At 38.5% G+C, this 20,357-nt stretch overlaps 1 protein-coding gene across 1 annotated transcript in view; it reads right to left on the reverse strand.

Annotated features, from left to right (window-relative positions):
* Window positions 1-150: 150 nt before the first annotated feature.
* Window positions 151-20,357, reverse strand: part of TOGARAM1 (TOG array regulator of axonemal microtubules 1) — a 44,151-nt gene continuing 23,944 nt past the window's right edge. Inside the window, 15 exon segments of the mRNA XM_050897945.1 lie at window positions 151-562; window positions 2,193-2,279; window positions 3,065-3,284; window positions 4,247-4,436; window positions 5,962-6,080; window positions 6,389-6,515; window positions 7,083-7,241; window positions 10,783-11,018; window positions 11,424-11,529; window positions 12,146-12,299; window positions 13,014-13,148; window positions 13,478-13,646; window positions 14,832-15,001; window positions 15,439-15,537; window positions 17,582-17,743. Coding sequence (XP_050753902.1) covers window positions 309-562; window positions 2,193-2,279; window positions 3,065-3,284; window positions 4,247-4,436; window positions 5,962-6,080; window positions 6,389-6,515; window positions 7,083-7,241; window positions 10,783-11,018; window positions 11,424-11,529; window positions 12,146-12,299; window positions 13,014-13,148; window positions 13,478-13,646; window positions 14,832-15,001; window positions 15,439-15,537; window positions 17,582-17,743 — 2,387 coding nt within the window. The 3' untranslated portion in view covers window positions 151-308.

Consider the following 20,357-nt stretch of genomic DNA (forward strand, 5'->3'; position numbering starts at 1 on the left):
TGACACCCATGACTACAAACAGGGTGCTGTGCTGTATCTCCTAGAGAGAAGTGCAGACGAGCCAGAGTGACTTTTCCTCCCTCACCGGGCGCTCGCCTGCGGCAGCGAGGGGAGCCGGCCCCGGCGCAGCACTGCCGGGGCACAGCTCTGCAGGCTCTCCCAAGAGCAGCCCTTCTGCATGAGAAACGCAGGCACTGCGAACCAGCAACACGGGGATGGTCCCGCGTGTCTCCGTGTAAACAGCTGTCCGTCTGTCCGAGTCAGTCGGCCGACTGAGTTTCACTCACGCACGCGCGGGGATCGTTATTTTAGGTTGCTATCTCCAAAAATTCTTCTAAACTCTTCTTGATGTGCGGTGGCTGAGATGCAGCGTGAGTTAACAGACTTTGACCCATCTGTGCAAAAAGTGCTTTCGATAATTTCGCTGTGGCTGTCCGGATATTTCCTCCAGCTCCGGGCAAAGAGCCGCTGTTCGTCATATTTCCCAGGAGGTGCCAAAGGACAACTAGAACTTTTTGCTCCACAGCATAAGGCTTCCGCGGGTATAACTCCGTAACAAGATCTGCAAGAAAGACAACAGGTCATCAAGCAGTGTTTGAAGACTATTTTTAAAATGCTATTCAGAAGTGATCCCCTGCTTTGAGAGGTGTTTCAAAGCACTTAAATCATCTTCTCAAAGCAACTAATGAAGGAATGCTTGCTATACACAAGAGCTCGTCTGTTGTTGCAACAGCATCAGCACTCCGATAAAAAGTACCAGCTTTCCCTACAAACACCTTTTATCCTCTCTCAGGAGTTTACACAGTAGCACTGGTACTGCTGATAATTACAATTTTCCATTCAATTAAAACAAGTAAAAGAAACACAGGTTTTTGGATTTTTTTTACTTAGGATTATCATAAGGACCTTTATTTCTCACAGTGCACTATGTAACATTCTGATGTTTTACGATTTCCCCTCTATCTCAGAAATATGCAGTAGGTATTTGACTTTAAGGAACAAAGTAGCCTTATACTATAGATATATATATAAGATGAAGCATTTTCCCTACTTAGACAATTACAGCATGAATTAAGTATTTCATTTGCAAATGTTTGCCTTTTTGCTAGAACTGACTCTTCCGATACATAACACAAACTACTCCAAAAAATCCCAGGCAAGAGATGAACTGTTTAAAGGTTGGTGACTAACACATTCAGAAAGCATAATTTTAGGAATATTTCAAGAACAGACTGTCCATTATGCTATTTAGTTCAATTTCATAGCTACTACACACAGAACTACTCTGAAAGCAAGCCAAATAACGTCTGTTTGGTTCAAGCATATTTCCCATAAAGACATCCCTTGTTCACTTAAAACTTCAAAGGAAAATTCAGCACTTCTGCTAGTAATAATCCCCAATATTAAAATATGTATATAAATTCTAATTAAACTTTGTCTTCAATTGTTAAGCAAATTTGTCTTTAAGCTTTTGACACCAGTTTAGGAAGAAGACCATTATGAAGTCTGCCATCTTCGTGGTGACTGCAGCTCAGCTTGCCAGCTTGTCTCCTTTACGACTGAACGCCAATATGTATTATCAAGAGCCTTAAAACGAGAACAAGACCAACTGCGAAAAGCAGAAAGGTACAGAAATAAAATTGAGGAGTTAGTAGGAGCCAGCCTTAGAGAACAGTATATTTTCTGTGCTGGGAAACCTCAGAAAAAGCAGTCAGTCATTCCTTTTGTTTCTTCCTGGCAAGAGCATGAGGGAATGAGTACTGTGAGAGGGAATATGACTTGAAGCAAGCGAAGCAGGCAAGCCTCCGCTCCTCGGTCAGCCCCGCGCCTCTGGCCCTACACAGAAACTTGCCGACTGGGCAGAAGCAGGCAGGTGGGGACCCAAGTCTCAGTTACTGATCGAGTGAAACTCATTACAAAACAAAACTCATTCTCTCTGATTCCATATTAAAATTATTATAAGCTTAAGGTATTTATACATCTTCCACCTGACTATATACTAATAATCTTTTATCAGCAATAGCTTCAATTTGCATTAGAAGGGGGTGAAATTTGACAACTGCTGCATCGTTCATGCCCACAATCTACTGTGACAGAAGGGAAGATATATAGCCACCACCATCCTACAACAAATTTGCCTAATTAGGATGGTACACAAACAAACAAACATGCAAAGTAAAACATTGCTTTACCAGCAAGCTTTTCTGTCATGTCTTGTTTTGCTTTTCCATTCAGAAACTGGGCTTTTGTGCAGAATGGCTGGAGGAGCAAATAGTTGTCTAAATGCAAAGAACAAAACACATTAAAATTGTTTAACAGAAAATTAAACAGTCTGGAAATAAACACAATATGGAAAAACGTAAATAAGAACGTTACTTAACGATATATTAGCTTCAAAAAACACAGTGATGTTTTTAAGGGCATAAAAGCCTAAAAAGATACTCTTAACAAGCCCTAACTCCTAGAATCTGGTAGAACACAGCATATTCATTTACTGAAAATACTAAGATTCTGCTCCAAAGCTCAAATAGTTGAGGAAGGAAAATAGTTGTGGCATACGCAAATCAGCAAGAATCTAGTTCTTTGACCTGTTTAAGAGATTCAGCAGTGTGAGAAGCTTCTGGATAATGAAACACAGAATCACACAGAGTGGTTGAGGTGGGAAGGGACCTCTGGAGATCATCTGGTCCAACCCCCCTCCTCAAGCAGGGCCACTGCAGCCGCTTGCCCAGGACCATCTCCTTGGAGTATAACCAAGGATGGAGACTCCACAGCCGCCCTGGGCAACCCGTGCCAGCGCTCGGTCACCCTCACAGCAAAAAACACCTGCTATGGAACAATAACAGAACCACCTATGCACTTACGACAAGTCCAGCTAGCTGTATTTCTTTATCGGACTGGCAAAGATGACTTGTATTGTTTAAAAAGTGTGAGAATAAAACCAATGTTTTGTTACACAATGTAATGATTGGATGGAAACTATTGGAAAGAGTAACTCTTTAAATTTAGAATTTAACTAATACAATTAAAACTCTTTAAAATTAAGAGAGAGTAAATTACTTACCTAAGTGTTGACATAGAGCCTGAATAACATTTGTGGCAGCTGCATAAATCCCTGGATTTTTGGAGTTCAGGTTGTTGTCTACCATGGCAGGAATTAACATGTTGATCACAGGTGATAAATTGTCTTTCAGCAATGGAATCATCTTGTGCATTGTCTCCAACGCAGCCTGGTTTACTTTACTGTTTGAGTCATGTAAGCGAGACTTGAAAGCATCAAAGATCTGAAAAAGCATCCGAACAGCATTCATCGGAATTAACAATTAATGTCTGAGGTGGATATTACGGTTCCTGCTTTATTGTTACACTTTAATTGTCCATCTTGGCAAAAGATGGCTCTGATATGCAAATACCTGAGATACTGTTTTTAGCAAGTAAAGCAACATTTGATATTTTTATACTGTGTGTTAGTCGACTGTATCTCACCTCATCTGAATTTGAATCATTCCTATACAATGTAACGGAGGTAAACTAGCCATCTGTAACTTTCAGTATGACTAATATTTCCTGCAAGCAAGTATTTTTAGCAAGACATAGTTCTGTTTAGCAAAAAGAATGTTTTAAAGATTTCAGAAACATTCACAGTTATGATATTGCCAAGTTCCATGGAAGTATTTCATAGTTCCACAGCAAAGACACTGCACTGTTAGAAGACAATCTTGGTTTTCCTTTCATTATATCTATCTTTAGTTTACAACTGTTGGACCTCATCATAGTATTTTTCTCGTAAAGAACCTCCTTTCCTATTAGAAAGGATACTTACCTTAAGCTTTATCGTAATAAAGACCTTTCCTCACCTTCTCCTAGACCAACAAAGCAGGCAGAACTTGCAGCTGTGTTTCAGAGACAGTTTTTCAGATCTTGATTAATCCTTGCTGCTCTTTTTGTAACCTGTTCCAATATTTTGATATTTACTCAGCAGTGGCATGAAAAACTGCACACAGTATTCCAGAAATAGTTCAATGAGTGCTATCTCTAAGTGAAAACTTTCAGCTTCTTCCTCCTATTTACTTCCTTTACTACCTTTGTAGCTTACATATCTCCCCCTTGAGCATACCTCACCTACTCCTCAATGTCTTCCTGTTAATCAGACATTCTTATTGAAAAAGGGAGCCAAGAGTTTTATCAGAAAACTTTGTGACACAACTTCAAAGACCTTTGAAATAAAATGTTTTCATACAGTTACCTTCACAATGTTTGCAACAACAAAGCCTTGATTGTTCTCTGTATCTGATAACAGCTGCTTAATGCCATTTATTCGATCACGGAAGTCTTTTGCATTCAATAAACCTATAATGTCTTTAACATATTCTTCACTTTCTAGTGAATTACGAGGAGCTGTTTTTCTTGTGACTTCACGGGCTTCTGTAGTCTCTCTGTCGGAAAGGAAGAAGTTACTCAGTGAACACAGAAGCAAGCTGAAATAGGAGTCTTTAATCTCAGACATTCTCTTTCTGTGTAAGTGCAATTATCAGAAGTAAACAGAAAATGTTCTGATGAAGGACTTCCGCTTTGAACATGGTGATTTAAAAAAAAAAAAAAAAAATCACCTAATAGTAATTGTTGTTCCTAAAGTCTCAATATACATTCCACTCTAAATGCATATATACCTATCACACGAGATAAGCTGCAGCTAGGCAGGAGCCCTGTGCTGTTTCAAGTTTCTGTACAAGAGCAGCTGGGTTTGTGACCAGTAACAGTTGTGAGCTTCCCTCACATCAATGGGTCAAAAAACAAACAAACAAACAAACAAAAAACTTACTGTAGTTTAATTCTTTACTCTCGAAGTACTTTAAACACCGATCCCAGTCTAGGTGGCACCTAAGCAACATGCCATGCTGAGGTGGAAATTCAACAAGTCTTCATAGCGGATTTTGAGACAAATTTTTTGGAGCATCTAATCTTATTAAACAGTCATGGAAAGAATTAGAAAATCTATGGAATCACTTCTCTGTCCAGATAAGTATCCTGCATTTACAGACCAGTCCAGATAGTCGCCAGCTCATTCCTAGCTCGTGAACAGAAGTCTTTGCCGGAGAATGGAATAAGCATCTTTCTTGCATTTTCAAATTCAAACCTATCAGCTCTGCGAGAACAAATGGCGGCATCAAAATCTCCTGTCCTGCTAGTGTATCACAGGCAACTAAACGTACCCGAATCAAAGAGAGAGTCTTTGGCATAATGCAGTAAGTAGCACCTCTTCTAAGGAAGCAGATGTGTAGTTTTACATGCCAAAGCAAAATTTACTATCAAATGTGGAATTAGTTATTATTTTGAATAGTAGAGAGTGCATTAAAGAAATCTGTTCCTGAAGAGATACACTTTCTTCAACCTGGAGGCAGTCACAGCCCCTATGAACTCTATATTCTTGGATGCAGTTTTTTGGGTTGGTTTAAATTTTGCGGGGTTTCTTTTTCAGTTCAATAGAAGACCTATTAGAAGGCAAAACAGAAAACTAAAAATGGACAGAGTATCACCTAAAACCTTCAGCATCCCCAGTTAGGATCTAACTAAATACTTAGTGTCCAGGTAAGGGCACAAATAGATAATTTGTACTGTGGCTACCACTAGGCATGTTTTTTCGGTAGAGTCTGAACAGCAATATCTTGAACTGATGGTGACATGGACCTACTGTGAATTCCCAGTGTTTTGTGTACTGTGTGTATTTTCATAGGCAGTCAATAAACAAATTAACTTCAAAATGCACAAAGCCATTTTACTGGTACCAATTACCCTATTTAAAAGAGTTTATCTGGGACATGTCAGGTTTTTCCTTTTCCTTCAGGTATGTTTAATTTTCACAACCCTGCTGCGAATGTTTCTATACTCTCTTCTTGTGGTGAGACCTCTATTATCCTAGAGGTCAAGTTACTAACAGGGTAAAACACTGAAGATCATTACCTGTCAGTGATGTTGAGAGCATCTCTGGAAGTAGATGATGACCTTGAATGTCCAACACTACTAGTATGGGAACGTCTTCCTTTTGCTGAGGGTGTATCTAATGGCATCTCCCCCAAACCCTGCACAAAGGTGCAACCGTTAATTAAGATGGCTGGTACAGTTCTGCACTGCTGGAGACCCTGTAAAAGCAAGTCTGACAGCCATGCGAAGTATAGCAGCAAAGTACACTTCATCCAGTGTATCTGCAAGGAGTAAAGGCATGCACAGGGCAGCTAGCAAGCAGTACCTTGCCACGCTGTAGTCACTTGATTACTCGTCTTGCTCGGAACGCACTCCCCCCGTTCCCTGTAGGTTCCTTGTCTACACCTAACGGCCACTAGTACACGTTTACATTTCGCAGCTGTTAAACAAGAGCTTTTCCACATACCTTTTCACGTAGATTGCTAACAGATTCCTTAATGTAAGGCAAATCCTTGGTCGGCACATACTTTTCAAGCGTTTTGTCAAAATCAGGATGAGTCATCATATTGAAGAGCATCTTTCGACCATAATACCTGCAGGGCAACAGACCATGACACATCCATCCGTAAACACGTATTTGCTTTGCAACTCTACTGATAATTATAGGTGTGTAATTCCAAAATACAAAAGTGTGGGAAGATTGTTAACTATATGTGTAAGCAGATACCCTTTTCATCCTCCCACAAAGAAACTATGCTCAGGAATCACTATTTGATCAACAACCGAGCAACTTAATGAGAACAGTCTTCCATTTCAGCCGTCTTTAAATAGGATGGTCCAGCCTTGTCAGCCAGACAGCGTGGATCCCAGTGTCAGCATTCCCTCTGTGGCCTCTCTCTCGCCTGTGCCCAGCAGAGCATGTCCTTCGAGCCCCTCTTCTCCCTGCTGCAGCAGGCATTCAGGTAACTCCTGTCACATATGCTATCGTAACAGTCTTGGCAGTGTTAGGGTAACGGTTGGACTCGATGATCTTAAGGGTCTTTTCCAACCTAAATGATTCTATGATTCTATCCTCTGTCACTGCAGAGGAACACACACTGAGCTACACAGAGGTTTCAGCCACCTGGAATGTGCTTATCTTAACTAGCAACCTTACTAACCTTGTTTGTTGTGAACTGTCCTGTGCAAACCTGGCTATTGCAGGGAAAATCCGATCAGCGACAACTTTGGTTCCAGACAGAATCCGCTCCGGTCCCATACGTTCTACAATGTCCGACAGGTGCTGGGCTGTGCATCTTCTCACCGCTGAATGCAGGTGGCTAAAGAAAACACAGCGGCTTAGTAAAAATTCATCACAGGAGCTAAACAGCAGTATTTATGTGCTCTACCAAATACGGCATACAAGTTTTCTTTTTTCATCTTTAGCATAATCTACAACTAGTATACTGCTGATATGCAGATACTTATTCTGGCTGTATAGAGAAGACCTTGTGGAGCAAAGACAAATACCTTCTTTTAAAAGGATAATCCATTTGATTAAATTTCATTTCATTCACTTAAAATCCCAAACTACAAGAACGCAAATGAAAAATTATATGCTTTTTGTTTAAAGTCAGTTTCAACCTCTAACTGCACCTTTTGGATTAATAAAACTAGTAATTTTCTTCCTTTTAGAACTTAATTTCTAGTTTTCCTTAAAATAATTGTAAAATATTTTAGAAAGCACACTACTACATGTTCTTTCCATCAACTTTACAAAAAACAAGTCCCTATGCTCTGAAATGTATCCTGTGTATTTTATATCAATTTAGAATTAAATAAAGCAGTATTCTATTGACTTCTAAAAATCTTGCAGAAGTCTATTTTCTACAAAATGGGGGCCATTAAACACCTATGCTGATGAAAATGAGAGAAAAGCTGGAAGCAATTTTCAAATTCGTGCAGCAAACTAACCTTTTATATAAATTCTGCTGTACCTGCTGATCCCACATGTTTTCAGAGTACGCAATTCTGCAAATTCAAACTTTTCCAATTTTATTTTTATCTTTGGATTAAAAATCCTACTTCAAGGACAGTTTCACTGCACAGTAAATGAGACATTTCTAAGGCTCATCGTTCATAGGGAAAAACAGGTTTACAGGAGAGAGCTAAGGAAAAGAACTGACTTGGTAAAGCACATCAGTGGCTCCCCAGCTTTGCAGTTGGACATGAACATCCAGCGTTCTTCCTGAATGACTACGTTCCCATTTCACCAAGATTTTCCTTTTCTCTGGTTCCACAGATTACCAGGGCCTCACTGGAAGTAAAGCTGCCACTAGATTATACTGCACGAAGCAGCTTCAGTTTGCACAAAGACAACTAACCGGGTCTATTGAAACTACAAAATGTGGCAGCTCAGAACACAGTCCAGGCTGCAAAAGCTATCCGGTAGCGTGGCAGCTCCCGTGCTGAACTCCCTGCCAACGTAGCCATCCTCTCAGCTGCTACTGAGCTACCTAGTTTAAGACTAGCTTTAGCCCGTGCTCAGTACCTGCAGTTATGTCTGTACAGCAGCCTGGGAGAAGGGAAACAGTAAGAGACTAACTCCTGCTGCATGTACCGATGGGAAAACAAGAACTGTGAGGCTTAGAGACCTCACTCTGTGGAAGCAAATAAGTCCCCGCTCCCCAGGAATGCCCGCTGCTCATGCCAAATAGTTGGAAATCTTTTTGTATGCACATAAGACCTTAGAATTAAACACAATTCATACAGGTGAGAAACACGATTTTAAAATTTCTGAAATACAGTCACTTTCAGATCTAGTCCTGGAATCATGCTCTTGGATCAAGCATCTATTCATAGAGGTGAGTTTACAGCAACAGTCCAGTATCTTTAGAGTAGCATCTCACAAAAGCAAACAAAAATGTTTTTAATTATTCTTGTTGGTAAAGTCAAAAACAACTTTGTAGCTGACAAAGAATCAGTATATATATCTACGCAGGGTTGCAAGCATTAATACTTATGATCACAGTAGGCTTGAAATGCGTTGAGCAGAAAACAGGTAAATTTTAAAAGGTCTTACGAATTGTAGGCAAAACCATAACTGTTAACTTGAATACGTAAGTTGTGGTGAATGTAAGTAACTCAATGTATAAGCCAAATTTAGAAAATATATCCTGTGTGTAATTACACAGTTCTGTCAAACAGAACCCTTCCACTTCGTACTGAAGACACATGTCACCTTTCTCCCACATTTCCACTTTGAAAGGTAATTCTCCTACTCATTGTTACAGCCTCTAGAGGTGATAGCTCCACATGTGCTGCATGGGCTTTGTTGCTAATATGGCCAGTTTCCTGAAGTCAATACTAGAAAAACTGTAACTCACAGTGCTATTTAGGCCATCCACTGATGTGTTATGCATTAAAAACATACAGTACTCCATGAGTTAGACACCACTTTGACTGAAGTCTTCTTAGCTGTGAAGAAATTAATCCCTGCTTCAAATGCTGTACTCAGACTCACAGTTCAGATAATTTTGATGCCTTAGATATCTGAAAATGTATCCGAGTTCATAAACTGGAAGGCTTAAATCTTTATAGGTCTGGAAAATTCATAAGGATAGGTCAGTGCGTTTGAATCTGCCACTGAAAATGGGGAGATTAGATGTAGCCATCTATGATCACAAGTATTGCTTGGCCAAGGATTTCTGAACAAAAGATGGGAGTACATCAACAGACCACTTTACATGGCTTCTGAATTAAAGCAATGTGCAGTTACTGTCTGCTGCTCTTAAATTCACAAAAACAACTACGTGCAAGCATGATTCATAAGTAATTTAAATCCCAAGGCTGATATTTGCCTTTCAGTTTAAAGTTCAGATAATTGCAGTATGGTTCTCATTGGCTTTCAGGAGACAGAATCAGTATGTTCCACAACAACCAGCTTCCCAGGAAACAAACAAAACATTTTGAATCAAGACTAACTCTTATGATTTGTAGCTGTGCAGAAAGTCTAAGGATTGATTTGTAATGTAGCATCTGAAATATTTAAGGGAAGGGATAGGCTACAAGAAATGTAGCCTATTAAATGTCATCTAAGTGATGACAGATAGCTAAGAGATTAAGGACAAGTAGGTATATATCTAACATACTGGAATGCCTAATGGCTCGATCAAATATTGCCATTACAGGGAACGAGGATATAGAAGAGAAAGAACAACATACTTAACAGGGAAAGTGAAAGAAAGGAATGTAACTTCTACTACAGACTGAGGTGAGCTAGAGGTCAGAATCAAACCATGCAACCAGAAACAGAGGCTTGTCATGTTTGAGGTACTCAAGAAAATAACGGCCACCACCATGGTAAAGGAAATTAAAATGCAGACAAAAAGACTATTAACCAGCTAAGTCTGGAGAAGCACAGGAAATCAACCAAGATAGTTGCAGCTAGAGAACTCTAAGTTATAAATCATCTTTCTAAATAAAAAGTAGTGCTGAAAACTGAAAGACAGGCATTTGATTGCAGAGCAAATGAAAAATGAGAATGCTATGTGAGCTTTACTAGGCAAAGCAAAACAGCAGTTTCCTAAGAATACTATACTAACAGCAAATAAAATTACTGAAGTGTTGCAAAAAGACCAGAAGATATACCAAGCTCCAAAATCAACAGCCAACTTCTTACGTAAGGTACAGAAAGAAACAGAGGGGCTACATTTTACTTTTATGCCAACAAACGTTGCGCTGGGTAGAAGTTTTGCAGAGCTGACTTACTATATTTTCAAATTTCTGCCTATTGTATTTTGATTTTTTTTTAAAAGACTGTATTTGATAAATTTAATCTATTCACAAGTTATTTCTTTATAAAGTCTTTGTAAGAATTACCTTTGCCCTCCATTTATAAGAGAACAAAGTGCACGTGCTGGAGTCACATTATTAACCATAGCCTTCAGTGCTTTGTCTACCTCTTCCCTTATAAATGTGTTGGATTCACCAGCTTTGTGCAAAAGGACTTTTACTGTATTATCTAGTTCTTGATCCATGCTCTTTTTCAGGTAGGTGAACAAATCCCCTAAACAGACCACAGCAGCTCGAGAAACACCTGAGCGTAAATTCTTGACCTGCACACAGGAAAAACCCAAACAAACAATGAATAATGTTTATAAAATATACTTTAAAATAAGTAAAGCTTAATGTTTCCCTTTGTAATTTTTAAGTAACATTAAAAGCAACTGAGAAATACATTTCTAACTTGATTCACAATGTGTGAGAATTAAAATACATACACATGAAAAATTATATAAAGTTACAATCTAAATTTTTTCAGTCTCTTAGCAAATCAGATCAAGCGTTGGTATCTGAAGTATGAGCTGCTTTGCTGAACGACAAACTCATCCTTACGAGACTGTCCAACAGAGGAAAACTAACCACAGATGAACATACCATTTCACTTCAGTGTATCTGAGAGCTATAAAATATATGTACACACATATAGTCAGGGAAATATTCTGATAGTAAAATTCAACCTCTTGAGCCACAGCCAAACTTGTTTCATGTAGCTTTGCAGTCAGAATAGTCGCATGGTAGGCAGACAAACATCTAACAAAGTTCAGACCTTCAATTTTCTTCTCCCTATGTAAAAGAAATATTTAAATTCAAAGCATTTGCAAATTTTCATAAAACTATTAAAACAGAATTCTAAGAAACCAAAGAGCAAACAAATTAGATGGTAAAATAAAGCAATGACATATAATGTAGGAAATTCTTTCAAAGTGAGTCTTTCTTTTAATGTGGTAGTAGGACTATGTTAGCATACCAGTCTCTCAATTCTTTCCTACAATTCTGTCCACAGCTTGCGCTAGTGGCAATTAAAGGATTACTTTCCTTCCCCAAGTTGAAAAGGCAGCAGCACTGTAACCCCGTTCCGCCACGCAGAGCACAGCGAAGCCTTACATTCGCCAGAAAGTGACAAGAAGGTATTGGTGGGGGCCCTCTCCAGAACACTGCTTAAACTTAGACATCTCTACAAGTCTCTGAAAGCTTAGCTATTAAGCCTCAATTTACAACAGTTACAGTTTAATCTAGATTTGGACTGAAAAAAGCTTTTTCCTTTTTTCTCATTTATCACTTGCAATCCTTCTCACTATTTTTGATGTTACATCCATTTTGCTGGTCTTTTTTCAAGTAAGTTATCAAAATAAACGCCTTCTACATTACATTCAGGTCACAGATGGATGTTTACACCTACCAGTCATCATCAGCTAAAAGTGTCAAGGCTTCTGTCAGTGCCGTTTCTGGTTTTGAAAAGGGCTGCAGTTCTGACGGGTCCATTATTTCTGGGCTATGAGTGACTGATGGGGTCTGGTCTTTATAGCGCCCTCGTGCCCCAAGAGAAATTTCATCTGCAAAGTCGTAAAGCATAAGAATTAATTAGCATAATCTCAAGAAACTAATTAATTCAAATGGAGGAAATATAAAAAATTTGAGGTATAGACTGCTGCTACTAAGGGACCAGGTGTTCAAAAAGACAGCTTTCCCAGTTACATCCTCGATCATTCAGCATTTCGTTCATGTGAATGAATTTTTTTGCAAACAACCGCCACTTTAAAAAGTCGCAAATGCAAATGTAGTGGGTTGTTTAATGTAAAAACAGATGCACAATGTGCTAACACACAGTGTGGTAAGACACAATATAGTAAAACTTAAAGAGCCACTTGAGAAATTCTGAAGACCTTCGACCATCATCAGTATGAGCTTCTATTCTGAAAAGATTTCTACTGCATATTTTAAAGGCATCTCAGTGACAAAATGTACCCAGAAATGTTTTTCTTGGAGACAGAAGGGAGTCAATTTGCCATTAATACATTACATCATTTAAGTGCCTGAGCAACCCTCTCATGTTTCAAACATCTTCCTAACAAATTATAGATGAAAAATGTTTCAAGGGAGCAATGATGAATTCAAATCCCCTTCACCACCAAAGTACTCATCTTCCAGAGCACCTCAGGACTGTCCATTGTACAAATAAATCATATTAAACCTGATTGTATTTTGGAACTGTCCCACTCCACATATCCAAATATTTTAACAGTCTTTAGTTTACTGTAACAGCTTACCAGAATCTAGCAAGGCTGAACATTTTGTCTTCTTCAAACTGGACGTTCTTTTTAATGAAGGATTCAAGGCCACATTTTCTAATGACAAAGATACATTTCTTGATGATGTTAATATATCCTCACAGAGATTTAACTCTAGAAAATAGAAGGAAATGTCCAAACTACAACAACAACAAATCAGAAACAAGGAAAAAACTAGTATTTCCAGTCCTCGCTTGTCTTTTGAAATTTTTCTTAACTACAGTCTTTCAAATATTTCCCATAAGCACTTTACTCTCCACCATTTGCATTGCAAGACTGACAACAAATGACTAAAGAGTAAACTGCAGCGTAAAATTAATTCTCATAATAGCTCATGTCACACTAAATAGTCATGATTTTTGGTAATTATCACAGAATTTTAATTTCCATTTCAGCAGCATTTAACAGTATGTTATTCATTTAAGACAAACGCTAATCCTCACTTTCTGTTGCGATTTTCTCTGGTTCATTCAGTTTAACTCTCTCCCAAGGGTTTTCTTCCTTTCCTTCGAGGTCTTTGACTTCCTGATGTTCTTTATGATTGCGTTCTTTTTCTTCTTTTTTCTTCCGCCTCATCTTATCCTGGGCAGATTTTGACAGGGCAACTTTTATCTGCAAAAAATTAATGCACCCATTATGATATGCAATATAATATAATGCACAAGTTATCCAATCTCTTATTACCCAGTTCTTGATATTGTCTAAGGTAAGCATGGAAAATTACTATTTCCACCATTATTCTACAGAGCAAAAGGAAATTATTCACATAAATATTAAATCCAATCCTGAAAAGAGCTGAATGTGTGCTTTCTGCATGATAAGTAGTCCTACTGGCAAAAAGAAGCAACATTCCAGGTTTAAACATTTCAGGGAAATAATCACTTACTCTAAAATATCTGAATAGTTCGAGAACTAAGGTCTACAAGAAAAGATCTTCTATGCCTTGGCAGCGTTGTGTAGTTTCCTAGAATTTTAACTAACAAATACACAGGCTGGGCTAACTCACTTACATTTAAGTACACAGGGTTTTTTTAAACAGTGGTCTTTAACAGCGCGATCTGACCCTACTCTCTCATATGTTTAAGACGCTTACAGTTCCTCATGAAAACGCAGTAACATTTAATAGATTCCTCCATTTACTCCTTTGAATTTGATCCCTCCAAGTATTCATATCTTCAGTGGAAATCAGAAAATTAAGACACTGTTTATCATTAACTCGAAGTTTTAGTCATCTTAAAATGTTATTTTAAATGCTTTCAGAAAGACTTGTGATTTTCATTTCAAATTGTTTAAAATTTGTATCACACTTCATTCAGATAAATCTTGCTCCATGTTATAAGATGCAAATAGTATTTAAGAAAGCAGCACCACTCCTCATGAAACCGTATTATGGGACAGATATTCAGACAGTGTTTTTTAAAAAACTTATGAATGGAGCTAGATTAACATGTCCATCGAAAAAACCAAGACACGATCAAACCCAGCCAATTCCTCCTTCCACATTTCTATGTGCTGTGGGAGTCAGAGACGAGGACATTTTCCAGCTCCACTCCCTCCTGCAGCCCTTCTCCCAGAGACTTCCGAGTTAGGTGGGAAGCTTCTGACACAGCAATTTGCCGTTATAAAATATCCAGGTGGAACCAAAAAGAAAAAGCAGGGGGAAGCAGCTTGATGGCTAGAGGCTATTTCAATCAAACTCTTGTTTACCGTAACATAGAGACTGCAAAACTGTGTCGAGCTGTATTCAGACATATAAAAACAGGAAGCGAGACGATAAAAAAGTTCTGAAATTCTTACCTCTTTTTCATTTTCAACATAGAGATGAGAAGCACTGTTCTGCTGGATGCTTCTCCCACAGCTCCCTGATGATGGCTCAGGCTCCTCTTGGACAGCTTGGTCATCTCCATTCGCTACACATGTTATGGACTGGCTGTATGCTCGTGCAGGAGGAGGACTTCCAAAAACACCTGAAAGGCATATCACATCGTGCCATCACCAAAATAACCATTTTATTCAGCAGAACTTAGTAAAAACTAAAGAAAAACAAAAGTAATTCAAGAAGATAAAAACACTACTATTATACTATTAGTGCCAATTTCCACCCAAGAGTACTCTTTATTCTACCGAGTAGGATGGATGCACGTAGGTGTGTGCACACTGGGCTAGAACCAAGACCTAACCTTCATAATTTGCTGCCGTTCTTTGTTGCTGGAATGGAATAGCATATCCAGTAACTGCAAAACTTTCAAGCACAATTCTTTTTATTCCTGTTTAAACCGGAGATTGTTCACAATCTAAAATGTTGTACAGAATCTATTTTTTCTTTTCCCACTCTATAAAGGTGCATTTTCCCTCATTTTAATAACATGATGAGATATAGGAGACAATTTTGGTTTTGTAATACCTTTACCAACAATTACAACTGCATCTTCAGACAGGACACTTGGTGAAATGAAATCTAGATTGTTCATCTGTGGAAAACAAGATGTTGACTCTGCAAGACCTTAAAAAAAAAAAAAAAAAAAATCACACAATGTAAATCATGTAGTTTACGCTTTGGTACCTGTTTTTTCTTCTAAAATGTCATCATACACTGACATCCTAATTTATCACTTTTATGAATCAGTATATTTTCAAGTTACTGAAGTTAACAGGATTTACTAAATATTGATAACCTCAAAACAGCGAACAAAATTTCTGCCAAAAGATCATAAAGAAAACCAATGTTTGTAAGAGGATTTTTAAATCAACTGATTCCACTGAAAAAAAACAGAAGTTTCTAACTTACTTAGTGGAAGTATAGCACTGTTTCTTACATAATTCAGCACAATTGAATCAAAACAGAATTTGCTAAAATATTTTTTTCCCCAAGCAGCACTTAATGCTGTTTCCCATATAAGTTAGCAGTCCCTCAAATTCTTCACCGAAGCGGATGACATCTATTATGTACTTCTATATTGGCTACACCAGTTGCAAATAAAAATGACAGTTTGTGACAAAAGAAGGGCACCATTTGCTTTTGCTGTGTAACCTGAATAATCTGAAATTTCTAAACAGAGAAGATGATTTAGCAGAGCCTGATTACCCACTAGAAAGTGCATAAATGAAGTCAGTGGACTACTGAACCATCCCAGTTGAGAAACACGCTGGTTAAACTGACAGCCCCCTGTCTACATCTATGGCTGCTGTAAAATGCCCTCCACCAGGCAAGCTGCAGCATCTCAACAACTTGGGACTCTCTGACAGCTCCGTTACGCTTTCTGCCCTCATCTCAATCTTTAGTTTGCCAAAAATAATCACAGGTAAGAGTATGACAGATGCCTCTCTACTTTACAAATTACCTGATCACACAGTTTTAATTTTGGAGCTCTCCTTTTTATGCTTTATGAAAAGAAAGATCAAGTGAGAAGGTTTCTCTTGAAAGTGTTACTTTGTCCTCCCACAAACCCAATCATTGGCTTCTGAACGTTCCAAGTTTTAACATTCAAGAACTGTCAAAATTGGTCTTTTGGGATTTTCTTGAATATCATCTTGAGGCTTCATGAGCAATTCTCTCTTAGACCGTAACTGAATGGGCATCAAATACTGGATCCTCTTTGGAACCTACCCCCAGATCAGGACCTTCTGTCCTAACCTCAGCTTCTAGCCCGAAAAACTTACAAACTTCCATTTCACAGGCATCACAGGATAAGCAGGTGTTGACAAAAAAAAAAAAAAAGAGAAGGATTTACAAATCTGTTTATAAACTTTACTTCCATTGCTCAGCTTTAAATGTTTCACATAAAATAGCACTCCACCATTTCTATAAAACCTTGAGAACAGACAAAACTGTCCATGTTTAATGTTGAAACAAGAGACGGAGAAAACAAAAAATTTTATTGGGACAAAGATCTTCTTCATTATTGAACGTCTATTTAATTTTCTATTGTCATTAAAACATGATTCTTTGATACCTATTTTAGCCGCTCTGAGGGAGATCTGAACAAGGGACAGTGAAACCATATGCTCCTTAAACTGACTTCCACCTTTTACGTTTGATGTTCAAAAAAAAAAACCCAAAACACCAGTTGCTGCTCTATTCTAACAAGCTTGTAGTTTGAAAATACATCTGTATCGTACACACAACAATTCTGACGTAGGGAACAGTAGCTCCTAGGATGCATTAAAATGACACGGTTAAAACTGAAATGTAAAGTATAATGGTTTAAGTTCCTTAACTTTACCAATGAACAACAGAGTAATTTCAAACCAAACTTGTAAAGCTGTTCATTTATTCAGACTGAGATATATAACAATTTGGTCCTTTTTTCATGCCATGTACTATCGCTTGACTTTTAATTTTAATTTAATTGGCAGTCTAATTTCAGTTAATGTCAGGAAAAAACCCAACTTGTTAACGTAAGTATAAAGACTAGAAAAGAGGAAACCAGGCTAAACACCTTGAAATGTATTTTCTATAAAACCTGTTTTACAAAAGGCTGTACCTAGCCTCAGTTTTTGCCATCAATGAGAGCTCAGATGAGCAGTAAAGTAGCAAACTCACAAACCTTTTGAATGTTTAAAATTTCTTTGGTGTTCCATATTTTGACTTTTAAAAATAGTACGTGACACTTCTCCTTGCTTCTTGTCCTCGTAATCTCCACATCCGTTGCCACAGTTCAAACGCTGGCCAACTATGCTAACGTTAGAAGTCCCCTTATCATCAAATGCTAGCCATGCAAAAGGAAAAAAATCAAATAGTAAAAAAAATTAGAAATAGTTTTTCCTGTGTACTACGGGATTCTCAAATAGTTACATTTTCAGAGACCCTCAGACTGGTTTTATGCATGCAGTATGAGCATTTTTGCCTACAGAAATCTGAGCATTTCAACAGAGATGCTCAGGCTCTATTCATTTTTCACATGCAAAGGCTTTCATCTACAGATAAACCCAAGTTGAAAATCTAACTCAAAGCTTGAAAAATTATTTTTTAGTTTAAAGTCTTTCAAATATGAACAACTGAATACTAATTCAGCATTAAAAGCCAAATTAAGTCATAAGCCAACTAAGTGAAAATAGTAAAATACTAGTTAAAACACAAGAAATCTTTCCATTGATGTACCCTAGAAGTCATAAACCACATTTCTATGTTACAATTACAGACAATAGAAATGGAGCATTTTTATGCCTGCAAAACGTTCTCAATACATTTTAGTTTTGGTTAAAAAAAACAAAAAACCCAACACTAATTACTTGAGGAATCCTTTAAAGGATCATTTCTGCTTTTCCAAATACCCCTAAAATTAAAATACCTAAAAAGACAGAAGTCTTTTCATATACATGCTGTTACTACATATTCCACAAATGCCGTGGAATTAACCCTGCATTTAATTGAAGGGATTGATAGGCATGACCACGGTGACCTAACTCTGGTAATGCCAGCAACTAGAGTGACCCAGGCACCCTCCTTAGCGTGCTACACGGGCACCAGACAGCGGTTCTGCCTCCCGCTGCCGCAGACGTGCCGGTACCGATGCATTTCCTACCACCCACCTACGCCCATCTGTCCTGAAGTTCTGCACTGGTGGCCGTCACTGTCAACCCAACCGTGCCCATGTGAGATCAAGAGCCGTACTGAAATCCTTAAAAAGGTTTCTTGTGTTTCTCTTCTTCAGCTGAGAACTTGGATCAGAGCAGGCTGTTTTGTTCTGCTAGGGGGACGAAAACCGATGGGAATGTTTTGTTGTGGGATGCTTGAGATGGTGAGGCTCTTCCAGCAAGGAACACTACGGACGGTGCCCTCATCTGGGCTGGTGTGAGATGCTCTGGAAAATTACTATACGTCCAGATCCCCTGAAGGTCCAAGAACTCCTTGACCATGAATTTCTGCACTGTCCCAATGAAGTCTAGTTGTTATAGTGTTTCATGTATCAACATTAACACCCCACACGTCAGGACTGATCCATTAATTGCTGTATTTGGCACAACAGCACCCTCTGGCCTCTGAAACCCCCAGGAAAGATGAGCTCCAGGCCAGGCAGCAGGCAGACAGGTTTTCAAGGTGTCAGCTATTAAAAGCTGCACAAACTTACTTGTTACAGAAAGAATTTGGGAAGTAAAAAGTGTCTGAGAGCTGCCACTCTATTATAACAAAGCTAAGAGAAGCTGATAAAATTCATCTTAGAGAAACAGCTGAAGCAATCTGAGCTTAATTAGCAAGTTAATGATAGGTAAGGGACAAATAAATTTCCAGAACAGAAAAGAACAAAAGTGTTAAACTCTTTAAAAAAAAGAAAAAAGCTGAAGAAGCAGCCAGAGAACAACTGATCCATATGCTGGGCAATTCAGTTCCCAGGACTGTACCAGGGCAAATAATGTATTTGGAAGCACCCACCAGAAAACAGTATGATCAGAGAAATCTGGTCTCCTTTTATGACACGGCAACAGACTTTGTGGCAGGAAAGAAGTGAGAGATGCCATATATCATCCCAGGCATATGTACACAGAGTAGTTACCAAAAGCTTCATTCTCCAAATGGAAGGATGTATCAAGCAGGGTTCTGCTGCAGTCTGTTCAGGACCCAGTACTATCCAATATTTTGCCCAAACAGCTGGATAATGAGGCAGCATGCTGAATTCAAATACAGGTCAGCAAATGGGAAGCGTACACGCATGCTTGAGGACAGGATCTGAATTCAAGGAGCTCATGATAAAGTAGAAGAACGATCCAAGAAGAACGAGACTCAGGTAGGACAGGACTGATTTTGCATGTTTTACAACAGTGCAACCATAACTATCCTTTCAACTCTAAGTGCACAAGGGGTATTGTACCGGTACTGCATTTCAAGAAAGAGCTAGATCTGTTGAAAACAGCGGAGATGACAGCTGTTAAAAAGTCCATAAAGTCTGACCTATGAAGGAAAGCTAGAAAAAACGGGAGTTAGTCTAGAGGACAGAAAACGGAAGAGGGAAAGAAAAATACAAAAACAGGTAACTGCTTGGAAAAAGAAAATATTCCATCCTTCAAAATAAAATAAAAATGTAATGAGGTAAGTTACAGCAAGGGGGATTTATGTTCAGTGTTAGGAAAAAACTTTCATCTGATGAGACCAGCTAAATACCAAATTGATTTTTACAAGTTCTCTAAGTTCCAGTGTAAAAATTCAGAGCTTTTTGAGATTTGACTTGTGTGATTGGCCAAGCCCAGTCAGTCGTGGGAGCAAAGGACTCTTCTTTACCGGTTAGCTGCACATGTATTACATCGACCTTATCGGTAGTAGGCTGTCAGCTCTTCACAGGAGGTCCAGTGCTGTGCATTCTGGTTGATTAACTGACTCAGTAAGCA

Source organism: Gymnogyps californianus, chromosome 5 (assembly GCF_018139145.2).
Source record: "Gymnogyps californianus isolate 813 chromosome 5, ASM1813914v2, whole genome shotgun sequence".
NCBI lineage: Eukaryota > Metazoa > Chordata > Aves > Accipitriformes > Cathartidae > Gymnogyps > Gymnogyps californianus.